Raw genomic sequence first — 23,054 nt, forward strand, 5'->3', positions numbered from 1 at the left:
AAGACGTGGTGACGTTCAAGTCAGAGGACACAGCTGATCCCCGACTCAGCCTTTGGAAACAGCCCCCCTGCAGTGTCCTCCCAGCAGCCCTGGGGCCAGATGTGTTTCTAAAATTGCTTTCCTGCAGTTAGCAAACTACCGTTACTAGGCAGCTTATTTTTGCCTTGTAGCTCTTTTAATCGAGAGCCGAAAATAGCCGTCGACATTTTTCCTTTTAGCATTTCATCCACTGTCTTTGCTCCTTCCCTCACAAGTTCCTTTTCACAGAGCCAATAAAAGCAGGCACACCGTCCTCCCGTGCTAGGTGTGAATGCGCACGCGGGAGTCTCCACGCCTTCCGGAGAGGCAGACTCGGGGGGAAGACAGAAATTAAACATGGAGCCCCAAACTGAGCCTTCCTCTGACATTGTGATCCCTTTTGTTAACAGCGCGGGTCCCTCCGTCCTCTTTGTGCTTCTCTTCGGCCATCTACACTCCGACCACAAAACTCTAGGCACCTGTGCATCCCTACGTTGAGGGAAATGTCCAGTCCACTGATGACCAGCTCGCTTTTCAACCAAATCATTATTCACACACCGATTAAATGCAAACACGCTAGACAACATACAAACAGACGGGGCTGTGGTCTCTGGTCTCACGATCTCAACTGCGGACAAAAGCTGTCCTTCCAAAGGTCTGCAGTGCCAAGCGTGGGCACCTACACGCTCCTCCCTGGCCAGGGACCGAAGCTGGCTCTCGAAGTCCAGCACTTCTTGTCACTCCTGCCACATGGGAGGACCCAACCCAGCTCAGAATCGCAGAAGGAAGCCGTTTGTTGCATGGATCTCCGACCAACGAAGCCGCTCCCTATCTCCATCCCTAGCCCTGACCCTCAGCCTGGCTCCTAGGCCCAGCCTTGCATTCCTTCAAGGAAATACCACCAAGCAATGATCCCAAGCACTTCCGGTGAACCCGACAGTGCAACGCTCACAACGTTTCTCTCTCACTGCAATGGCAGTCTCGGAGGAGAAAAAGGAAATGAAGGAATTAATCCTCAGTGATCCCAGGCTTAGTTACTGCATTCACGGAGTAAGTCGCACCTGGCAGCAGGTGTCGGAAGGGAGTATGATCAGCAGTTGCCCTGGGTAAGAAAAAGCGCACAGCAGATCCCACGCTGCACCCCCTGCCATCTGCCCCGGGGCTTCAAGACGGCGAGATGGAGCACGGTGGGGGGGGTGGGCAATGCCAGGGAGGGAAGGAATAAACAGTCCTCCAAACATTCATTTTAAAAATCTCTGATCTTTCCATCATTAAAGACAGACAGACAGACACTGAGACCTAAGGACATCAGCACTGCTTGACGAAAAGAAAATATAATGAAAATCACATTTTGGGCAAAGCTGCCAGTTGGCATATAGTAAAATAATAAAAGCCACTGAAGTCTGGGAAAAAATACAGAGGAATAAGTACTTCCAGCTTTTAGAAAAGTTCTTGTACAACTTTAGTGGCCATAAGTATTAATGCTGAAATAATAACAACAACAATAATAATAATGGTAAGTAGCGAGCTACATTAAAGTACAACTATGCGATATGCCCTTCTTGGCCACACCCCTCCCATCCTGAACACACTGATTCACTATACAAAGATGTGCCTGCTGCCTGACCAACAAGGTGAAGGATTCCAAGTCACTTACAGTGAACGTTTCTGTCGAGCCGCATGAGAAAGGAGATAAAGAAAAAAAGCACAAAGTGAAAAAACTGCAGAATTTAAGCCAACAATTTTAAACAGAGTATGAATATCATAAAAACGTCAATAAACGGATGAACTAAATCAAGGTTTTCCCAGATTTAGATTAGCAAATACTAATGGGAAATGAAAATAGGAAAAGATTTCAAAAATCACGACACATTTGGCTTTTTTTAAAGATTTTATTTTTAAGTACTCTCTACACCCAACGTGGGGCTCAAACTCACAACCCCGAGATCAAGAGTCGCACGCTCCACGGACTGAGCCAGCTGGGTGTGCTGACACATTTGGCTTTTAAAATCCCAGAAAGATAAAAATGTAGTAAAAATATTAAAAACATTAAAGATTATAGTCTATTTTCCCACTCCCCTGTCCCACCTTCCGCCTCCACAGATCGATTTAAAACACAATGGAAGAAATTATTCCTAGAGCTTCCTTCGTAGGTTTGGGCAATTTTGAATTTCAGCTTACTACAATTTTATCTTTCTAAAACTTGCCAGAGGTCAAACTTAGACTGTGCTGTTCCTAAGGAAACTAGAAAGTCAGGGGGAACTACATGACGGCAGGCATCGTAAACGAGGGGTGGAGTAACATAAGGAGTACAAAGATCCCTGATGACTCTAGGCTCAAGTGTTCCCACAAACATCAAGAGAGGCAAAAAGTCACTGTGTGTCCACGCCTGAAGCTGGTTACCCAATCCAGCCTTCTGGGAGCACCCACCGGGACCAGCGCATTCACTGAGTTAATTATTTCGAGTTTATAAAGACCCAAGTCTACTGACACTGTCATACAAGAATTGACCACGAGGCGGCAGTACCTGAACGTAGCATAACCAAATACCTCCCAGCCTAAGGAGTCTGAACCATTATAACGTCAGCCAGAGTGGGAAGAAAAAAGTAAAGAAATCAGGACCAGAAATTAAGTCAGCTCTTCTCCCTCTCATCCTGTCTTTCCCCTGGCCCAAAAGGGCTCTTGGGCCTTGGGATTTTCTGCCTAATGAGACTGATATTCTTGTGTCTCAGCCTTTAAAGACAGGCGGGCAGGGAGGTGAGGCATTGAGGGCAATCAGCTTAAGCAACAGATGTGCAATTTGGTCCCGATTTTGTGTTTTCTTTTTTGAATTAAAGGAGTAAACATGGAGCACTGACCCTGTGATTATAAAGAAGAAAGGGAATGAGGGGCACCTGCATATGTGAACTCCAGAAACCGTATACCTGGGGATATGAGAGGCGTGCTTGTAAACACAGAGAAGACAGCAAAATCACTGATGCCAAAAAGCCACAGGGCTGGCCTCCCGACCTCACAGATCTCTGGTCCGGCGTGTAGGTGCTAACAGAGACCATTCTTCTATTATAGCTACAATAACCAGTGTGGTTATATACATAAAACTCAGGCTAAGAGAACAGTGGTGAGTGAAGACCGCCTTGTTCACGGGCAGGGAAGCCAAGACTCGGCCAAGTCCGGGGATGCACTCAAGATCACACGGCCAGCCAGTCAACAGGCCAGGAAACAGGATCTGGGCCTCTAAGCTGCGAGTCTGAAGCCGTTTCCACTACACCGCCCTGGCTTTGTCCTCACGTTTAATTTCTGCCCCCTGCTCTGAACCGCTCACCGGTGCGTGGCCAGGTTTCTCAGCCTCGGCACCGCTGACATGTTGGCCGGATGGTTCCCGGAGGCGGGGGCTGTGCCGGGCACCGCACGATGGCGAGCCGCATCCCCGGCCTCCACCCACCAGATGCCAGCAGTACCCCCTCCCACGGCCTTCACTTGTGACAACCCAACACCGTCTCCAGCCATTGACAAGGACCTTCCAGGGTTCAAAATCTCCCCTGCTTAAGATCCACTAAGCTACACAAATATCTAGTGTTTGCCTAAATGGAATGTCTAAAACCTTTCTGCTGTGTAAATAAAAGTTCAGGAACTTCAGGAATGAGACCTTGCTCTTGGTCCTCTTGGAAACCTAAGGGAGTTAAAGTTGCTGGAGCTTGGCTTAGAAAAGCACATAGGGTCAAGATGAGGAGGGTCAGAGCCCAGGCCCTGCTTTGTGCGTAAGCCATCAGCTGGAATATTCTTTAGAACACCAGTTCCGTTTTCTACATGGGCTACCACCGGAAAGGCCCGGGCACCAAGGAGAAGCTGAATTAACACGGACCAGATGCGTGAAGTTCGCCTTGCTCGATTTGAGGACCACCAGAGAAATCGGTTGGGTAGAAATGACGGATGCTTACTGGCATGTCTTTTGAAATTACACCGATCACTTTCATTCCCATGTTTGATAAATTACACCTTTGAAAACTGTAAGGACAAAAGCTAAGAGACGAAGTCACAGGGACAAAGGAATTAGAGATGTGCACCGGGGCTACAGGGAGACCCAGCCCATTGCTGCTCTTCGGCCACACGCACCCTGGGGCTGCGGGAATTCACGGAGGCCCCAGGACCCCCTTGGCAGCCTCTGACTACGGGAAACTGTGGTGCTTACCGTCCTTTTCAACGATGAAGCACGTCCTGAAAACAAGCCGAACGCCTGGGAAAGACGACCTGGCCATCTCCGTGACCTCTCCAGGCCCCAGACCCCACGGCCCCACGAGGAAAGCACACAGACAGCAGGCGTGCCCTCCTCCTCACCCTACCAAGTCTGAAACCTACAGCTGGCCATGGAATTGAAGAGGCGGCGGGCTTCAGTGCAACTGCACGCGATTTCTTCCCCGAACCCGAAGCCCTTCTTTTCCCGGGACGGAGAAAACCCACAGCACTCCTCAGTACTTACTTGCAGTCGTGGGAGCGGCGGTCACTTGGGGTCCTCGCTCGCGAGGTCCTTCCCCATCCCCGGGGAACCCGTGCGGCTGAAGGGATGCCGTGCCCTGCAAGTCTTCGTCCCCCAAAGCACAGGCCTGAGCCCGCAGTCTGTCGAGGGCGCCCAGGCCGGGCACCTCGAAACTGTCCCCCAGTTGGGCCAAGGGGGAGTCGCGCGAGGCCGGGAGGAAGGGCGTGTCCAAGGGCGAGCTCGGGGGAGACAGAGAGGACAGGGAGGAGCGGGAGGACAGGGATGCCAAGGACTGCGGCGTGTCCAGGGAGCGCCTCTGCTTGTGGAAGCCCGAGGGGACCGGGGAATCTAAGAAGGCGGCATCTCGTCCCAGGGAGTCGAAGGGAATGAGATCGAAGCGCAGAAGCTGGCCACACTCGGTGTCGGGTTTCTCGTACTGCGGGAGGCCGTAGATGTCGGTGAAGCTGACGGAGCTCAAGGACCCGCGGCTGGAGGCGAGCGAGCCCCGGCTGGAGGCCAGGGACCCGCGGCTGCTCCCCGAAGACACAGTCAGGGTGCTGGCGGACAGGCTGAAACGAGAGAGACCCCACGCTCTCAGAAAAGCGGCCCGAAGACCTGTGCTTGAGCCCCACCGTTCTCCACTGCAAAGCTGAGCATCTGGTCTGTTCCAGAGGGAACGAAATCCTGCCCCATCCTCCCATTAACCAGAGCATGTCTTTAACCACTCACAAGCATTTATAAGGCACCTTCGCTAGTACTTCCTTTGTTTCTTTTGAATGTCAGTAGAGAACGACAGGTAACATCAGAGACTCACGCCTGACTTCAAGTTCCAGCTCAAACGCAGACTAGCTGAGCCCACCGGGTCAAGCAATTTGCCCTTTCGGGACCCCCCACTTTCTCACTGGGGGCTGGGAGATAATCATTCCTACCTCGTGGCATTTTTAGGAGGAATAACTGAGAAAATACATAGAAAGCCGTTAATATTACGCCTCACAATATACTAAGTATTTGAAAATGAAGCTATTACTGAGCATCCAATTCTTACTTTAAAAATATTCATATCATTTTTTAAAAAAACAAAATAAAACTATCCATGTGCACAGGGAGATGGATATATACACTTCAGAAGCTGTAAATTATAAAATCATTAGACGTATTTGACTTCAGACTCGCTATTCTGCAGCCAAGCTTGGTTCTCCTCACATTCCCTGAATCACATGCTCCTCTTAAAAATACAATGTAGCTGCTTTCCCACTCTGTGTTTACAACCACTTCCTGTTCTAAATTCTGGTAGGAGAAAAACAAGCTAAAGGGAATGATGAAGCTCATGGACATGCCACTGTAACATGATAATTAGGTATAGCTTTCTCTTTTAAAGTTACCTGCCTTTTTAGGGGTGCCTGGGTGGTTCAGCCAATTAAGCACCTGACTCCTAATTTCGGCTCAGGTCATGATCTCGTGGAGCCTGCTTCACATTCTCTCTCTCCCTCTGCCCCCAACCCCCCAAAAATAAAAATAAAGTTACCTACCCTTTTTTTTTAAAGATTTTATTTATTTATTTGACAGAGAGAGACACAGAAAGAGGGGGAACACAAGCAGGGGGAGTGGGAGAGGGAGAAGCAGGCTTCCCGCTGAGCAGGGAGCCCAATGCGGGGCTCGATCCCAGGACCCTGGGATCATGACCTGAGCCGAAGGCAGACGCTTAACGACTGAGCCACCCAGGCACCCAGTTACCTACCTTTTTAACTGGGACTGGAGATAGGACGTTAGGCGGGTAGCTTCTTCCAGCTGCATAAGTAGACAATTTCTTTTTTCTTGAAGTAGAATCCTGTAGGTAAGAAAAATTGTCCATTGGTGGATTTCAAAGAGAATGAGTTTATATTCCCAACAAGAAATTCAACTGTAAATTTCCCCAAGTGATTTAGGTTTGAATGACTCAATTCTAGAAAACACATGTAGGTCACAAACACCAAGATAACAGAGACTGTTTTTCTCTTGCTTGACACTTTCCCCCCAGCCCCCTGAACAGTGCCTGATACACCGTAGACGCTCCACAGATGGGTGGGTGGGCGAACGGATGGGAGGGTGGGTGGGCAGGTACATGAACAGACAGGAAGGATGACAGGCTAGACTAGAAGATGGCCTCAAATGCAGAGCACGCGGTAGTCTGCTGGAATTCCTTAGAACAAATCAGAATCCCTCGCTTAAGCCCTGCTCCGGGCAAAAATGCATGGATCCTAAAATCCATAGAATTAAGATTAGACACAAATAAAACAAAACAGCAACTGTCACAGAGTTGGAGGGCATTTTTTCTCTTCTTCCCACTTTCTTCGACTTTAGGATTTCTGAAATGAACTTTGTCCACTGCACTAAGTCCCCTGCCTCGAATGGAGCCCTACACGTACAGGCACTCAACACTTCCTGAATGAATGAATGAATGAATGTGTTTGCCTCAGAACAAAACAGTCCTTGTTTATAAATCAAACGATGGCATTTAACATGTGACCAAGTAGGCACCCTTAAAACAGTCACTCTGTCCTCTGACGGGGGAAAGGCGTGACACCGTGCCAATCCCCAGTGACACTCACTACCCCCGCACAAAGCTCCTACCTGGCGATGAGGGCACTGGGGCCGAGGCAGGCAAAGACTGGCCAAGCAGCGGGCCCATCTCAGCCCCAAGACGCCACCCTCGGTCGCTTTGTTCCATCTCGACACCGGGTCTCTCTAACGTCCCTCAGCCTGCTCCCAGGGAAAGCTGCCCACGTCGGGGGCCCATGCTTCTAATTCAAGCATGCATCCGATGAAGGGAGGTGCACAGAGAAACAGGCCTGCCTCCGCCAGGCCCAGAACACCCCGGCTGCAGGAGCCCTGGGGGGCACTTGGCGCCCCTGCCTCACCGGGAGGCACGGGTTGTAGACAGAGACCGTTTGCAGAAGTGGCCAGCATGAAAGTGCTTGTCAGCACCAGGGGACAGCCCTCCCTGCCCAAGGCCGTTTAGCGACAGATTCAGGAGACACACGTGGGCCAATTCAGTCCCAGTGGAGGGCTCTGCATCCCAGGACTCAGCTCCTGGGCTGGTCCCACAAGAGACTCCATCAGCTGGACGAGCTTGGCTGACCCAGTCCCTGAACCCGGGCATCGAGGGTCATACCAGCTCCATGGGGTTCCATGGATTTGTACCCTGGGACCCCAGCACTCACATGTGCTGGGATTTCCACGAGGCAAGGGCAAAAACAATCAAGGGTGCATGGGTGTGGGGTCCTGAGAAGCAGGGGGCATTCATGGGACAGAGTCCATCCCCCTAAGAGACAACCAACCCAATGAACTCCCAGGCCCTCCTACCCAGAACATATACAACAGAATACCAAGGGAAGAGCAGAAGCACAAGAGCACAGACGAAAACTTCAGTTCGTGGTCCCTTTCCAGACTCAGGATCAACTCCACGTTTATTCTGAGTCACGTGACAGGGCACGCGATCATCCCGAGCAAACTAAAGTTCACTCCAGCTACTCCTCCGAGCTGGGCTCTCCCAATGCCACTGCTTCCGGCCAGCGCTGACACGAGCCACTGAAGTCACCACACAGACCTCTAGCTATTAAGCATGACTATCCAAGCACTGACCCCCCCAGCGGTACGTCGCTGGGTAAGCTCCCATGTGGTTAAATGACAGGCCTAAGGGCGTCGGTACGGATGCCCTTCACCTATGAAACTCTCCGTACAGAAGGCTCATACAGATACACTGTACGGTCCTCTTAACACACTGGACTTGAAGGTCCAGCAGATTATCACACGGCGGGGGGGGCTCTCCAAAGCTCAGCTGACAGCCACACTCTCCTGACAGCCGTGACACGGAGAACGCAGACCCAGCCTCCGACGCGGCCCGTGACCGCACGTGGCCAACGGAGGCCGAGCAACAGGGATTCGGGCTGCCGGGCTGGCCTCAAGCCCCCGAGGCCAGCGGAGACGCGGGACAGAGCGCGGAGGGGCGCCTCTGGGGGCGGACGCACGCCAGGCCGCCGGCTTCGTGCTCCCACAGAGCCTCTCCCGGGGCGGGGGGGGGTCAAAGTCACCGATGAGAGGAAGGGGTAGGGCTTGCCGCATCGCCCACCGTGCCAGCACCGGGGCTCCCCCTCCGTGCCGGCACCCGCCTCCCACCCTCCTGCCGGCCGCCCCACGCCTGTGCGGGCTGCCGTCCTGCAGACAAGGGGCAAGCACCCCGATGCTGGGGGGGTGGTGCTAAGCAAGGGGCTCCCAGCTTCCCTCACTCCCTCCCCTTCTCCATCCCGTCCTGCTTCTGAACAGGGCACAGGAACCCCGGGAGCCCTGGGCAGAGCGGCACCTCCCACAGAAGGGAAGGCACACGCTGCCTCCACCTTCTGCCTTCCCTCCACTCGGCCAGGAAACACACCAGGCGGCCGATGCCCTGCGTAACCATGACCAGGACCAACCTCGAGTCACGTGCAAGTTCTCCGAGTTAGCTTTTCCAGGTGGTTCTCCCCCCGGAGCTGAGCCCTGCCTGCTCCTGAACCCGCGGAAGCCAGCCCACCTTTCCGTGGCGCCCTGCACCGACGTGGCCCGGGCTCGCTGGATCTCCTCCTCCAGGCGCCTCCTTTCCTCCTCCAGCCGGGCCACGTCTTCCACCGGCCTTCTCTGCTGAATGATGAGCTGCAGCTCTTGAAGCAGGGCTTCCTTCTCCTTGAGGAGCTGCAGCCGGTCCCTGTCGGCCTCGGCCAGGCCCGGCCACGACTCGTTATCAAGCTGGGCCAGCTGCTGCTGAATCGTCGACACTCTGCAAGAGACGGGCCCAGAAAAATCCGTGAAGTCAAAATATCACCACCCATTCTCCACACCATCGCACGGATTCTAGAAACTCACTCTTCTAAGTGAATACTGAAATTATTGCACCAAGTGAACCTTAAATGACAAAAACAAAGCACCTGGAAAGAGAGGTCATAAAAAGAATGTGGAGGTCCTCTACATAACCTCCCCTGGCCTAGATTTGGGATGGCAGTAAGCATGGCATGCTTGCTTCAAAGGACGGACAGGAAGGCTGGCATCCTCCACGCCCCCTGCACTGTGCTGTTACAGATTCGTGCTTTCCTCCACGGCACTGTCCCAGAGCAGGACGGAACCAGCTCCTCTCTCCCCATCCCCCATCAGCAGCGGCTAAACACAGTGCTGGATACACGAGAGAAGCTTCTGGCTTCCTGCCTGCTCTGCCGTACCTAACTGCCAACACCACGCGGACAAAATGACAGGAGAGAATTGCACCCATCACGGGGCTTCTGAACAGAAACCCCCCCAAAGCCTGGCGATCCACGTCTTCCAGCTCTGTTTGCTCTCTCCAGCACCAGGGACCTGGAGCATAAGTGACATTCAAAATGCCTTGCAGAGAGCAGACACTCAGCAAAAGCTGGACGCGTGAAACTGTGAACAAGCACGCCAGCAAATACACGGGAGCTAAGCGCGGCCACAGGGGGGGCGGGGGGGTGCAAACCAGTCAGCCTCACCAAACGTATCGGCACGACCACCCTCCGGGGGGAGAAGTATGGACGCTGCTGTCACCTTCCACGTGCCTACACTTCCACGTGTTTGGCACAGACTGCATCGCTTTGTGCCCTTTAATGCAGATTAAATGAGACGGATGTGGCTTGTATTTGCAGAGCAGCCTTTCACAGGCGGAGCAGAACGATTTCAGCCCTTCAAGTTCAAGTGTGGCTAACTAGGAGGGCTGTTTTCAGACAGAAAACGAGGGACGCCAGACTCGCCCTGAACCCAGCGCTGTGGAGGACAGATGTTGGCACACGTGCCCCCAAAACAAAATGCAGAGACTCCTCTGAGGTCACAGAGAGCTGTGAAGACAGGGAAGCGGAGGGGCACATTGCCCTGCATCCTCCAAGGCAGCGATTCTCAAAGTGGGGTCCGTGACCGGCACGCAGCCTCCGCATTACCAGGAGCTTTGTTACAAATGGAACCTCGGGTGCCACCCCAGAGCTGTTGAATGCGACACGCTGGGGACGGGGTTGGGCGACCTGGGTTTTAACAAGTCCTCCAGGTACTTCTGATGCTCACTTCAGTTTGAAAACCCTCTGCTTTCAGGCAGCCTGGCCTGGTCTGGGGGATCCTAATTGGCCGTGGAGCTCTTAGGGGCCTGCATTAGGCTCCAGTGTGATGATCCTCACTAAAACAGGAACGGCAGGAGCGCTCCTGACACCACCCTGTCCCCTGCCCAGGACACACAAACTAATCAAAGCTGGCACCCTGCCCACTAGGTCCAGACCTCAGAATCCTCAACGCTGTGTTCCCTGCAGATACTGCCAATCAGCTGGTGTTGGCCCACATGTTAGAGACTGTTGGCTAGCCCCGCACCGGGTCAGGCTCCTCTTGAGCTAGACATGAGCATGGGGACTAGTCAGCCTGGCTGGAGGGCTGGGTAAGACGCCTTCTTCAAGTACCAAACCAATAAAAAAAACCAACAGTTAAAAAAAAAAAAAAAAAAGTGTAGCGACGCCTGGGTGGCTCAGTCGGTTAAGCGTCTGCCTTTGGCTCAGGTCATGATCTCGGGATCGTGGGACTGAGCCCCGCGTTGGGCTCCCCATTCAGCAGGGAGTCTGCTTCTCCCTCTCCCTCTGCCCCTCGTCCCTGTTTGTGCTCTCTCTCTCCCTCTCTCAAATAAATAAATAAAATCTTAAAAAAAAAAGTATATAAGTTATAGTTTAAATGTGCACATTTTGCTCAAGTCCAATTCCCCAAGAAGGTAAAGAAAATAGTTGAATGTCAGTAGCTTTATTAGGCAAGTTCTTTTCCAACTTAAAACTAATTTCCTGAAAATGTGTTGGAAAATGGTGCCAAATCATGTCACTGAAAAATACGCCTGGCAGAGTACGACCAGGACTACGACTCCAACGGGGCTTGAGCATCCATCTATGCCTAATTAGTGTAATGAAAATTTATGGCAGTCATATAACCGAAGCCCAAGGAAAATACACTCCAAGTCGGCCCATAAATAAGTTAGTGCCAAATCAGACATTATACCCAATGAAATTTCTGGAACGCTCTACCGGAGATCAAGACAAGTCAAAAGTAAGAAATAAATATGAAAGAGGTGAACAACATTGAGCAAATGCATCGTGTCCTCATAATTTTTCATTACATTTATCTGATCAACCCGCAGGAAAGCCTCTCTGAACCCAGCTGAAGTTCACCGTAGCGGTATTACTTTGTAACATACACTAATTCTCTTTCATATACTACCAGCACCTACATTTTTAAAAGCACTCCCTCTGAGTTTTCTGAGGTGTACATGGGAGGTGATCAAGATTCCATCTGAGTTGGCCAGGCGCTGGTCAGCTGAAACTCTACGAGCATTCAAGTTGCTGAGGGGGGCAGAAGATCCAACACTAGATAATCCTATGCTTCCCAGGCAAATCTCAAGTAATATCCACTACCAGAAAGCAGAACGAGGGAAGAAAAGAATTATAGGCGGGAAGAGAGGCAAAGGGCCAACTTCAAAAGGTGTGTCCACCGAAGGCGTAAGAGTACAGCGGCCCAAGTGACACACAGTACTGTGACTCTGCTTACAGGACAAATATGCACAGACACGCGACACGGCAAGGGACAGCCCCTGCAGCACAGACAAGATCGGGATAAAGCTGACGTCGTGCGGCCCCTCTGGAAAAGCTGAACACGAGGCCAGCGTTTCTACGCTGAAGAATCGTGCTTTTTCACATAATTGAATTTCACAAGGATGTAAATGACTGCGTGGTCGTCTTAGAGCTGTCTATGAGTCCAGAAGAATATGGATATATAGTGCCAAGGGCCATTTCTTTCCCTATATCCACATTCCAGATGCCGACGTTTGGGGCCTGCTCTCAGCCAGGTTGAGAGTGAGGCACATACGTCTTGTCTGTCTGCACTGGAGGCCAAAATCTCTAGAAGGATTCCTCCAGTGATTTCTTGTGCATTCACCAAGGGACAGACAAGACGGCTTTGCCTGTGACGCAGTACGCCTTGTTTACTGCGCTGCTGGCCTAGAAACAAGCCGTCTGCAAGGAGGATGCTTCGTGTGTTAGGTTCAGCGGAGAAGACAGACTTTGTGCCTAAGGCTAAACTCAGATGTAGAGTTACAGTGCCCCCTCCCCCACAGCCACGCCATGCGGCTGACCCGGAGGCTGGGACCCCACTGCTGCGAGTACCATCATTCCAATTCTGAGCAATATGAGAAAAACAATCTCCAGAAAGGCGCTTTTTTTCCCCCTGAAATATAGTTTCAGTGAAATTAAATACATGAAAGCAAAGTAAGGTCATGATTAAAGTTGGCAAAAAAGAAACTTCCCCAAGGTCATTTTTATTTTTTTACTTTATTTTTTAATTTTTTTAAAAGATTTTATTTATTTATTTGACAGAGAGAGACCCAGCGAGAGAGGGAACACAAGCAGGGGGAGTGGGAGAGGGAGAAGCAGGTTTCCCGCAGAGCAGGGAGCCCATTGCGGGGCTCGATCCCAGGAGCCTGGGGTCATGACCTGAGCCGAAGGCAGACGCTTAACCAGCTGAGCCACCCAGGGGCCCCACTTCACAGACATTTTAAAGCAGCTTAAAGTCCAATGAGAACAGAAACTCATTATCAAGACTCAAGGTCCACCTTCTAAATGATCCTCTGCCACGAAGGGCGCCTCTGAGAACTCCCTCTTCGGGGCCATGCTCCTCCTTTAGCCCCAGTGAGTGCCATCTATGTCACACTCCCCATGGCCCGTGCCACTTAAGGAAGGGGGAGGGGCTGCTGTAGGGCTGCCAACTTTTTATTTTTCCAAGTAGAGAGTTTGAAAAAACCTACTAACATCAACTATCATCATTATTTTGTAAGAGAAAGATATTTTAGCAGAAAAAAAGAAAAAAAAGAGAGAGATCAGAGTAAGAGTTCTTTAAATGGAAAAAAAGCAAATCAGCATGATAACAACCTGGCCCGGGGACACGGGGACACGGGGGGGGGGGGGGGGGGGGGGGGCAGTGCTGGGAAGCAGAGGTCTGTGGGCCCACTGGTGTGACTTCTCCAGTATCTCCTCCTCTGCTGTGGGTCCCTGGAGGGGAGTGTCTTCTGAGGTTTTACTTCCTTTTCTCTTTTCTGCTCACTCCTAGCCAGACTCTCTTGGACTTTTTACTTCCCTCCTCCGGCCAGCCTCACTCTCACCAGGCCAATAGCCATGGGACTTTTTTACGACTCAGTCCTGAATTCTTTCCCTTTCTCAGTGCATGTTCTCTCCCAAGGTGAGCTCAGCCACTCCATGACGTCGGTACCACCTCCAACTGCCCTCCTGAATCTCTCACCATTTGGGTGGCTCACACTGACCATTCCCGACTCAAAAGTCCTAGAATGCCCAGCATTTTCAACTCTTTTTCAAGGTACTGGTGGTCCCCCATGACGCAGACCTGCCTCCCTGCTCACGGCATCCTCCATCCCACCCGCCCCCCCACTCCCCTTCATTCTGCAACTATAGGCTGGTCCAGCTGCCGCAGATGGACCCCCCACCTCCTCAGAAACTTGCGATCGCACAACTTTCCACCCTGATCCCTGCTCCCCTCTTGGTTGAGAAAGCCCTTCTCAACGGGCTGCACGGGCAGCCGGAATCCCAGCATCCTTCAGGGCGCAGCTCCAAAACAGCAGCCATTTTCTCCAGCACCCAAGAGAATTCATTATAGAAAGATTCAAGATCATGAGCCTTTTCAAATGTCCGTGAAGGCCCAAGAACTGTAAGCTGAGCTTGGTATGATTATGTATCCTGCGAACACAGTTCTTGAAATGAAGAGACCATGCCCTGCCTCTGTTAGAACCCTAAAGACATGCATAGCTTGATGCTTTTCTGTCCTCAGGTCAAGGGGCAATATCCCAAGGCCCACAGCGGGCCTTGGGGAAGGGAGCCAGGAGGAGAGCCAGGACCTGGGCCCCAAGGACTCCTTCTGCTTGCCCACTGGCAGAAGCAAGGGCCAAACAGCAAGTGTGACCAAATGGGGCCCTCGTTTACTCATTCAATATTCAGTGGGTATTTAGCTACTGGAATTACAGCAATGACCTAAACAGACCTAAATCCCTGCCCTTGTGGGGTTTACGTTCTCGGAGGGAAAAACAAATGATGAAAAAGCAAACACATTATATAGAGAATGGGTTAGGTGGTTACATTTGCTGGGAGGATCGGGGCGATGGGGGTGGGAATGGGGCATGCTACTTTATTCTGGATGATCAGGGAAGCGTCTCTGACAAGGTGACCGAGAGGAGAGCAGAAGCCATCTGACAATTTGAGGCAAAGCATCCCATTGCTGGCAGAGGAAACGGCAAAGGCCATGGGCACTGTATGAGTTTCCTCTTGTTGCTGTAACAACAGACTCAGTGGCTTAAAACAGCACACATTATTATCTTATAGTTCCAGAAGTAAAAAGTCAAAACTGGGTGGGCAGGGCTGTGATCCTTCTGGAGGCTCTAGGGAAGAATCCATTGCACTGTCATTTCTAGGGGCTGCCCACAGGCCTCGGCTCGTGGCCCACACCACTCTGATCTCTGCTTCCCTCCTCACATCCCCTTCCCAGACTGTCCCTTTCTAAGGACCCTAGTGATGACACTGAGCCCCCTTGGATCATCCAGAATCATTGCCCCATCTCAAGGTCCTTAACTTAATCCCATGAGCAAAGTTTCTTCTGCCTCGGAAGGCGACACAGCCACCAGGTTCTGGGGAGTAGGACGTGAACATCTTGAGGGGGCCATTATTCTGCTGACTCCAGGGACTAAGTCAGGAGTGTGCCTGGCAGGTTTGAGACCCGGCGTGTCTGAGGAACACTGAGGGGTCAACCTGTCTGGAACAGGGCAAGGGAAGACACGGGGAGTGGGCTGATGCCCTGAGTTAGTGGAAAACCGGCTCCTGTGGGTCCTTGTCCAAACACAGTAGGGATTTAGGAGCAAAATAAGAAGGCCAAGAGTAAGGTTTCTCAGCTGAGGCACTACTGACACTGGGCCACCGAAGTCCTTGCTGTGGGGCCACGCTGTGCATTGTGGGCTGGTCAGCAGCAGCCCTGGGCTCTGCCCTAGTCATGAGGACCAGAACTGTTCCCTAGGGAGCAAAAGTGGCCTCCTGCAAGGGTTGAGAGCCATGTGAACGGGGAACGACAGCAGCTCACATTTTCTGAAAGGATCACTTGTCTGGAAAAAAAAAAATTCAGACACAGCAACTCCAAGAACCAAAAGTCACACAAAATTATGTTGAACGGCACCAGGAAATGCACCCTTCACACCAGGGAGAAGCACATGACCACTGAGAGAAGGTCTTCGCCCGTTACTCTAGTAAAAGTGACAAAAAAATGAAGATGTTTAATGATGCTCCGCAGATGTGAAAATCAGGGCTCTCCATCGGCGCTGGTGGCAGCACAAGGTGGCTAAGTCATTCTGGAAGGCCATGTGGGGGCATCTATCAAAACTCTTTCTTTTTTTTTTTTAAAGTAGGCTTCACGCGGGGCTCAAACTCAGGACCCTGAGATAAAGACCTGAGCTAAGATCAAGAGTCAGATGCTCAACCGACTGAGCCACCCAGACGCCCCTATAAAACCTTTCAGTGTACGTGCGTTAAGATCTGTACAGTTCATTGCTAAGTACCAGTCCAAGGAAATAGTCATTTCTGCAAGGCTGAGGCCTAGGAAAAGATGTGCACTGTTTGTGAAAAGGAAAAACTGCAACCATCTCAGATGTTTCTCCACAGAGGGATGCTTACGCATCCTAAGCTATGCATCACATACTACGCTTAACTAAACTGGGCTTACTTTATTTAAATGTTTAGATAAAAGCCTGGCAGGTGTCACGCCAAACCATGAATGGTAGGAAGTGGGATTAGAGAAGGGGCAAGCGGGTGGTCTCTGCTGATTGTGCCTGTGACAAAAACAATGCATTCGTGTATTATTTTTGTAATAAAAACACAGAGGAAAATACAAGTGTGCACGCACGTCTGTAAACACGCACGTGCTATATGTGTGTGCGCGTGACTTCACGCACACACGCACGCGCACACCCCCCACACACACAACCCCAGTAGGTACCGCCCGGGTGGGGATAGGGAGAGGTCCTCACTCTCAGGCAGAGCCACTGATAAACCGACATATTTCTGTTAGTTGGGGAGGAGTTTATAGCCCAAATAGGTTAAAGACCGTATGTGATCGCATCGCATAACCCACACGGTTTTTTTGAAATGTCCAGAACAGGGCAGGTATTGCGTAGAAAGAAGTACAATGTCCCATTCTCCCAGCAGCTTCTGCCCCCTGCAGAAGCTGAGGTGGGGTGCAGATGACACTATTGGGGTCACCCGTGCAGACCGGCCGGCAGGAAATCCCGCGGGGATGGCCCCGCTAAGACACCACAGTCCTCCAGCCAGAGCAAGGGCTCTTGGCCTCGGCACTGGTGACATGTCGGGGAGTCACTCTCTGTGTTGGGCCGGCCTATGCGCCATAGGATGTTGAGCAGCGGCCGTAGCAGGTCCCCCAGAGTTGTGACAACCAAACCTGCCTCTGGACATGGCCAGAAGTTCCCTGGGGGTAAAGTCCCCACTCCCCAACTCCGCCTGTTGGGAACCACTGTGCTAGTGGGAAAAGGACAGGCCGTGCTTGTGCAAGCCGATCCAGGACATCTCCACAACGTGTCCCTGATACTTAAATGTGGCTGATGCAGCCCAGAACGGCGTTTCTGGCCCACAAAGGCTGAAGCACTGGGGGCAGGGCTCCCCCCACCCCGCCCCACGTAGCTGCAGTGTGTCTCCTGACAAGGTCCTGGCAATCCTGAAATAGTACTGTCATTGAAAAGATGCCGATGAAATGCAGTGTCCTCCCCTGAAAAATTTTCTTAAATACTTGCCTTTTCGCCCAAATGTCTCATCTCAACATTTAAAAGGTTACTCACTGTGTACCAATACTATCTCTAGAAAACAAAGAAATCACTTGCTATGTTTAGTAAATGTTGCAGCAAAACATGTAACAATTATGTCCCTAAGTGCAGCAACCATCTATTTTCTGCATTTTACTACAGCTCAGCAAATTCCAGCACCCACACTGCGTGGTCCAGTAGAAACATGCAAGAATGAGCAGAGGAATATTCAAAGGGGACAACGGCCCCTGACAAACAGCAGCGAACTCAGGAGAAGGAATGCACGACAGATGGAGAATATGACCGCGGAGACAAGCAGCACGGCTGAATGCACTTGGCAGCGGTCGGTGTGGAAGCGTAAAGCCCACCACAGATACGTGGTGAGAAGCCAGGAAGAAGCGGGCATACGAGCTCTGAGCAAACAGAAAGCCCATGTCAGCTCATGTCGGCCCTCTAGCAGGGAGTCATATGATCCGCTTTTGTTGCTATTTTTACATTTTCTAAAAAGGCGACAAAATGGATTTCCAGACATCAGGAATGATACAGTATATGGAGCAGACCCAGCTATTTTGCTTCCAGGAAGGACCCCCTTACCCCACCTGGCATTCCACTCCTTCTCCCCCACCCTCCAAGAAAATAGTTCATATGTGACTAAAGAAACTTTTTTAAAAAGATATGGTTCATAGCTTTCTGAAGCACATTATCTGGAAATAATTTGGTTTTAAGGCTCTCTTCAGAAGACACAAAAGAGAGAGAGTCTCTAGGAAGGGGACACGAAAGCTAGGGCAGGGTCAGAATACTGAAACCAGGGTCCTGCGAACATGGGGAGGGACGTGACCTGCTAAAAATACTGCACTGCCTCTCAATTCTGCCCTTGTCCGATGCTTAGGGCTGGGAGAGGGCGACAGAAAGACAAATCCTGAACAGGTACAGACAGGGTCAAGTCTTGATTTTCCGAGGGCAGATGATTTACGGCAAAGGTCCACAGAAAAGGCTGTGCTGCGAGTCTGTCCACCGAAATCCGGCGGATGAGGTCCTGCTAAGACCTGTTGACCTAGTCCTTGTTAAACTATCTTTTAAACCAAGATATGTGACTGTTTCCATTAAGCTCTGGAGTTAGAAACGACATATGTAAACGATAAGGAAATTGTGTTGAAGCAGGTCTGAGGGGCTGCTGCTGGTCGGGAGGTAGGGAAGGCGGGAGTCCTGAGCTATCTGAGAGGAGAAGGAAGCCGGGAAAGTCTCTGTCTTTATTAGCTCATGGCTTTAGAACTGGTCACAACAGTGAGACGTTCATGTGTTAAATGCACATGAAATTCTATCATGGGCATTAAGAGGCTTACCCAGAAAGGAAGATCGTGGATTTTGTATTCTAGCGGATACCACTTTCTGATGAAAAGTGGACAGTCCCACAATGGAGCGCCACAAAACCTCTTTCCATGGGAGAAAGGAAGGAAGCGGAAGGCAAGACTTGAGAAAGGAGCTTCTTACCTCTTTCTGGCTTCCTCATACTGCCAATTAAGCCTGACTCGGTCTACAAGTCTTGTTTTATCATCAAAGACAAACTTTCCGGAACAGAAGGAAAAAAAAGGGGGAAACATATTAAAGACATATTTTCAAAATAGAAAATTCATTTCAACTTTCAGCGACAATGAAGAATATTTTGATTTGTCTTTAAATTTCCATTTCTCAAGGGTCTGGAAGGAAATACACCAAACAGTGCTCGGCTGCCACCTCTGACTGGTGGGAAGCTGCAGGTGGGGCTGGGAAGACTGCCTCCCAAGCACTGGTGGATTTGTTTAACAGTGGAAGTGTATTCATCTGTTGTGTAATTTCTAATAACAACAACAACAACAAATTAAATTTTAAAAACATAGGGAATTATTTAGTAAACGCTGACACAAAGGTAAAAATATTCATCCCATTTTGTACAGTACGTTCTCTCGTTCTTCAATGAATGCAGAAGAATGATGTTCTCTTAAGAAGTCGCAAGATCTGAAGAAGATGGACTAGCTCTGTGAGGGATGGGCTACAGGCCTCCTTCGAATGTTACATAGCACGTTAAAGAACTAAAGGTCGAAAGGAAGGAAAGCAAGGTGTGGAAAAGCCTGAAGGTGGCCCATCACCCTAGGAGTTAGAATTGAAATGTGGGGCGCTCTGACGTGATCACTAGCTGTACTTAAATGTTTTCATACCAATTATGCTGAACTAAACAAATTCCTAAAACAAAACCAAAAAAGACCTGTATGGGAGGTAACTGTAGCTCACCCTGGTTACTTCTTCCTTCATTCCTGGAAATATACGACACTAGTTCATTAAATCAATTGTCTCTGTAGATCTGACCGTAACTAGACCCTACGTTATAGCCACTAAGTCTTCTTTTTTTTTTAAATAACCTCATGTCAACAAACATTTGAAAATATTCTATTTGAATGATTAGAGCTGAATTTATTGATACCAGTTTTGATATATGTCAATAGGAATTTCTTTATATCTTTATTGCTTTGAATGAGGGACAGGGCGAGCATTCTCTGATGAGGCGTGTCACCACTGTGTGCATTTTAATAGCCTCATCCAAAGCCCCTCTCCATGGTTTCCTCAATATAAATATATTAAGGCTACAGCATCACATCTCCAGAAACTGACTACACTGGGAATGAGCTATTTGTCACCTCATCGTCTTGTTTGTTAGAGACTCCTGCAGCTGACCCCTCATCAAGACAAATAAAGGTCATTTCCTAACACCTCTTCTCGATGCTGTCTACAGATCTCTAAGCTCTGTTTTTGCACTCTTCTTTGAGAACAATATGGACATCTTAATCAAAAAAGGAGAAATCTATGGCCCAATGGATTCAACAGCTTCCTGTTGCACAGTTCTTATGTAGTCCTATAGCACGTAAGTGATAACTAAGTCAGGTGTGCAGATGTCAAAGATGGTCCCCAATGGTCTCCACCTCTTGGGATTCAGCCCAGGTGAAATCCCCTTGAGAGTGCTCTAGAGCTATGATTTGACCGTAACCAGCAGAATACAACAAAGATGATGGGAAGCCATTTCTGTGATTACGTTACAAAAGACGGTGACTTCCATCTTGCTAGCAGACTCTCTCAGTCTGCACACTTTGATGAAGCAAGCTACTGTGCCGGAGAGGTCTGTATGGTAATGAGACAGAGCCCTCAGTCCAAAAACCTATGAGGAAGTGAATCCTGCCAACAGTCACGTGAGCTTGAGAGTGGCCCCTTCCCCAGTCGAGTCCTCAGACGAGACTGCAGCCCTGGGTGACACCTTGCTTGCAGTTTCAGGAGAGCCCCTGAAGCAGAGGGCCCTGCCAGACTCCTGAGCTACAGGAGAAGTCTGAGATAATAAAAGTGTGCTGTTTTAAGATGCTAGGTTTGGGAGTAATTTGTTACGCAGCAATAGCCAACTAATCCAGTTCAGCCCTTCAATATGCTTTTTTTTTTTTAACAACTGCGTGATGTAGTAGAAAGCACAGGGGTTTAGGCATCAGAGATGTTGAGGCAGACCTGCCTCTCCCTGGCTACATGACGTCAGGTGACTTGGCACCTCGAACCCCTCACCTATCAAACGGATATGGAAACAACTAACAAGATAACAGCCATGAAGCTGTCAACCCAAGGCAGGCCCCAGTAACCTCACAAACATGACAATTTATGGCTCAAGTTACTGCAACAGCATAACCAACCACTCCGCACCTGACATCTTTAGAAAGTCTTACCTAGATCATTAGAGAACCTTTGATCTTACCTGTTTCTCTCAAACTAGCTGAATCTCTTAATTCTAATTCTAACCTATGGTAACAGCAATAAAATATTCATGGAATTCAATGAGTCTTACACTTCTTTCCTTCCTGCACGCCAAAAATCTTTCGGCAAAAATGGCAGACATTTCTGACTTACAGATTCTTCTCTGTGTGTTATATAGATGGGGACCATATTCTTTAAACCAAAATCGCCTGGTCAAAAATGTCTAAGTGTAAAAAACAAAACAAAAATGTCTAAATGTACTTTTGAGACTGACAACTGAAAATAGGACTGTTTCAGAACGTCCAAGACCAAAAGAGTCATTATTTACCATATTATACTCAAAGAGATACTATTTATCCAAATTTCAAAATATTAGCTAATTATTTAAAACCCAGAGTTTTTTGTCAATGGTTTTTTTCTCCTGTTTTTTCCTTTTTCTTTACTTAATTTTGGGGAGGACATTGCACATTCCATTGATGTCTCCTCTTTACTTAATAAGCCCTAAGAAAAAGAAGCCATCTTTTTTTCATTTGTTTTCCTTTTGTAATAAACTTCACTCAATAACATAACAGGAGTGTCTTTAAGCATTCACTACCCTACTTCAGATGATGATTGCCAACTTTGTTTTTGTAGCTAACTCAAGGCTTCAGTAATTATCAAAAGGGGCATTATGAAATTCTTCCAAGTTCCGAGCAAAATTAATTTTGATTCAATTCAATTTCCTGACATTCTTTTAGAATAAGAAATAGCATCAAAGTATAACCTAAGGGTGACACAGACACAAAGCCTCTGAAAATCACTGGTCTAAGCCAAAGATCAGTAAACTATGACCCCCACAGGCCAAATCCGATACTGTTTTTATAAATAAAGTTTTATTGGAACACAGTCCTGTCCATTTGTTCACATATTGCCTATGGCGGCTTTTGCACTATAACAACACAGTTAGGTAGTTATAGCAGAGACTGCATGGCCTGCAAAGGCCTGAAGTATTTACTATCTGGACCTTTACAGAAAAAGTTAGCTGATCCCTGCTCTAAAATGTCATATGTCGGGCGCCTGGGTAGCTCAGTCCTTTAAGCGTCCAACTCTTGATTTTGGCTCAGGTCATGATCTCAGGGCCGTGGGATCGAGCCCCAGGTCAGGCTCCACGCTCAGTGTGGAGTCTGCTTAAGGTTCTCCATGTCCCTCTGCTCCTCCCCTCCCCACACTCTCTTTCCTCTCTCTCTAAAATAAATAAATCTTAAAAAAAAAAAAAAAAAAGAACACATCTAAACTCAACTCTCAGAAGGATTCTGCTGTTTTAAAGAATCCAAATTACAAGGATGGAGGTACTAAGCAATTCAATTGCCTTCCATGCCATGGAACCTTCACAGCTGGATTTTTCCTTCAAACTTAATGGCACAAAAGCCAAAACATTTCTGAAGAGAAAGTGGCAAAGTCAAACAAATGAGTGATGGCAACACGAAAGCAGCTCTTTTCTCTCTGGGCACACTCGGCTCTTCCCCCCCCCCGCCCCCCCTTCTTGGCATACCTCTCCAATGATGTCAGTCTGAGACCCAGCATCGCAGAACTGTTGAGGTAAAGAATCGCCAAGCACACCTGGATTGTGAGGGAACTCTTGCGGAGGGTCGCTAAGAGAAAAGCTGTTCTTGAAGCCATCGGTCAGCTTGGCCAGGCTCTGCAATAGAAGGAAACGAGTTACTTGGGCAGAGGTGGTAATGTTCTCTTCCCTTTAGAAGCAGTCATGTCATCGGCTCCAGGGCGGCCGCGTCAGCACCAGAGAGCTGGCCCGCCCTGCCCCCCATTCCCGTGAGATGTAAAAGACATGACCCTCACCACCCGCACCTTTAATCCAATGCGTAGGCATCTAAATCAGACAGTGACGGAGTCCTCCTGGCAGCATGAGAATAA

At 49.5% G+C, this 23,054-nt stretch overlaps 1 protein-coding gene across 1 annotated transcript in view; it reads right to left on the reverse strand.

The window, feature by feature from the left end:
* WWC3 (WWC family member 3) overlaps positions 1-23,054 on the reverse strand; it is a 112,362-nt gene that overhangs the window by 18,059 nt on the left and 71,249 nt on the right. The window contains exons 7-11 of the mRNA XM_078065073.1: positions 22,675-22,821; positions 18,873-18,946; positions 9,039-9,281; positions 6,231-6,320; positions 4,496-5,061 (exon numbers count right to left, since the gene is read on the reverse strand). Of these exons, the coding sequence (XP_077921199.1) occupies positions 4,496-5,061; positions 6,231-6,320; positions 9,039-9,281; positions 18,873-18,946; positions 22,675-22,821 (1,120 nt within the window). The remainder of the gene's footprint in view (positions 1-4,495; positions 5,062-6,230; positions 6,321-9,038; positions 9,282-18,872; positions 18,947-22,674; positions 22,822-23,054) is intronic.

This window comes from Halichoerus grypus, chromosome X, assembly GCF_964656455.1.
Source record: "Halichoerus grypus chromosome X, mHalGry1.hap1.1, whole genome shotgun sequence".
NCBI lineage: Eukaryota > Metazoa > Chordata > Mammalia > Carnivora > Phocidae > Halichoerus > Halichoerus grypus.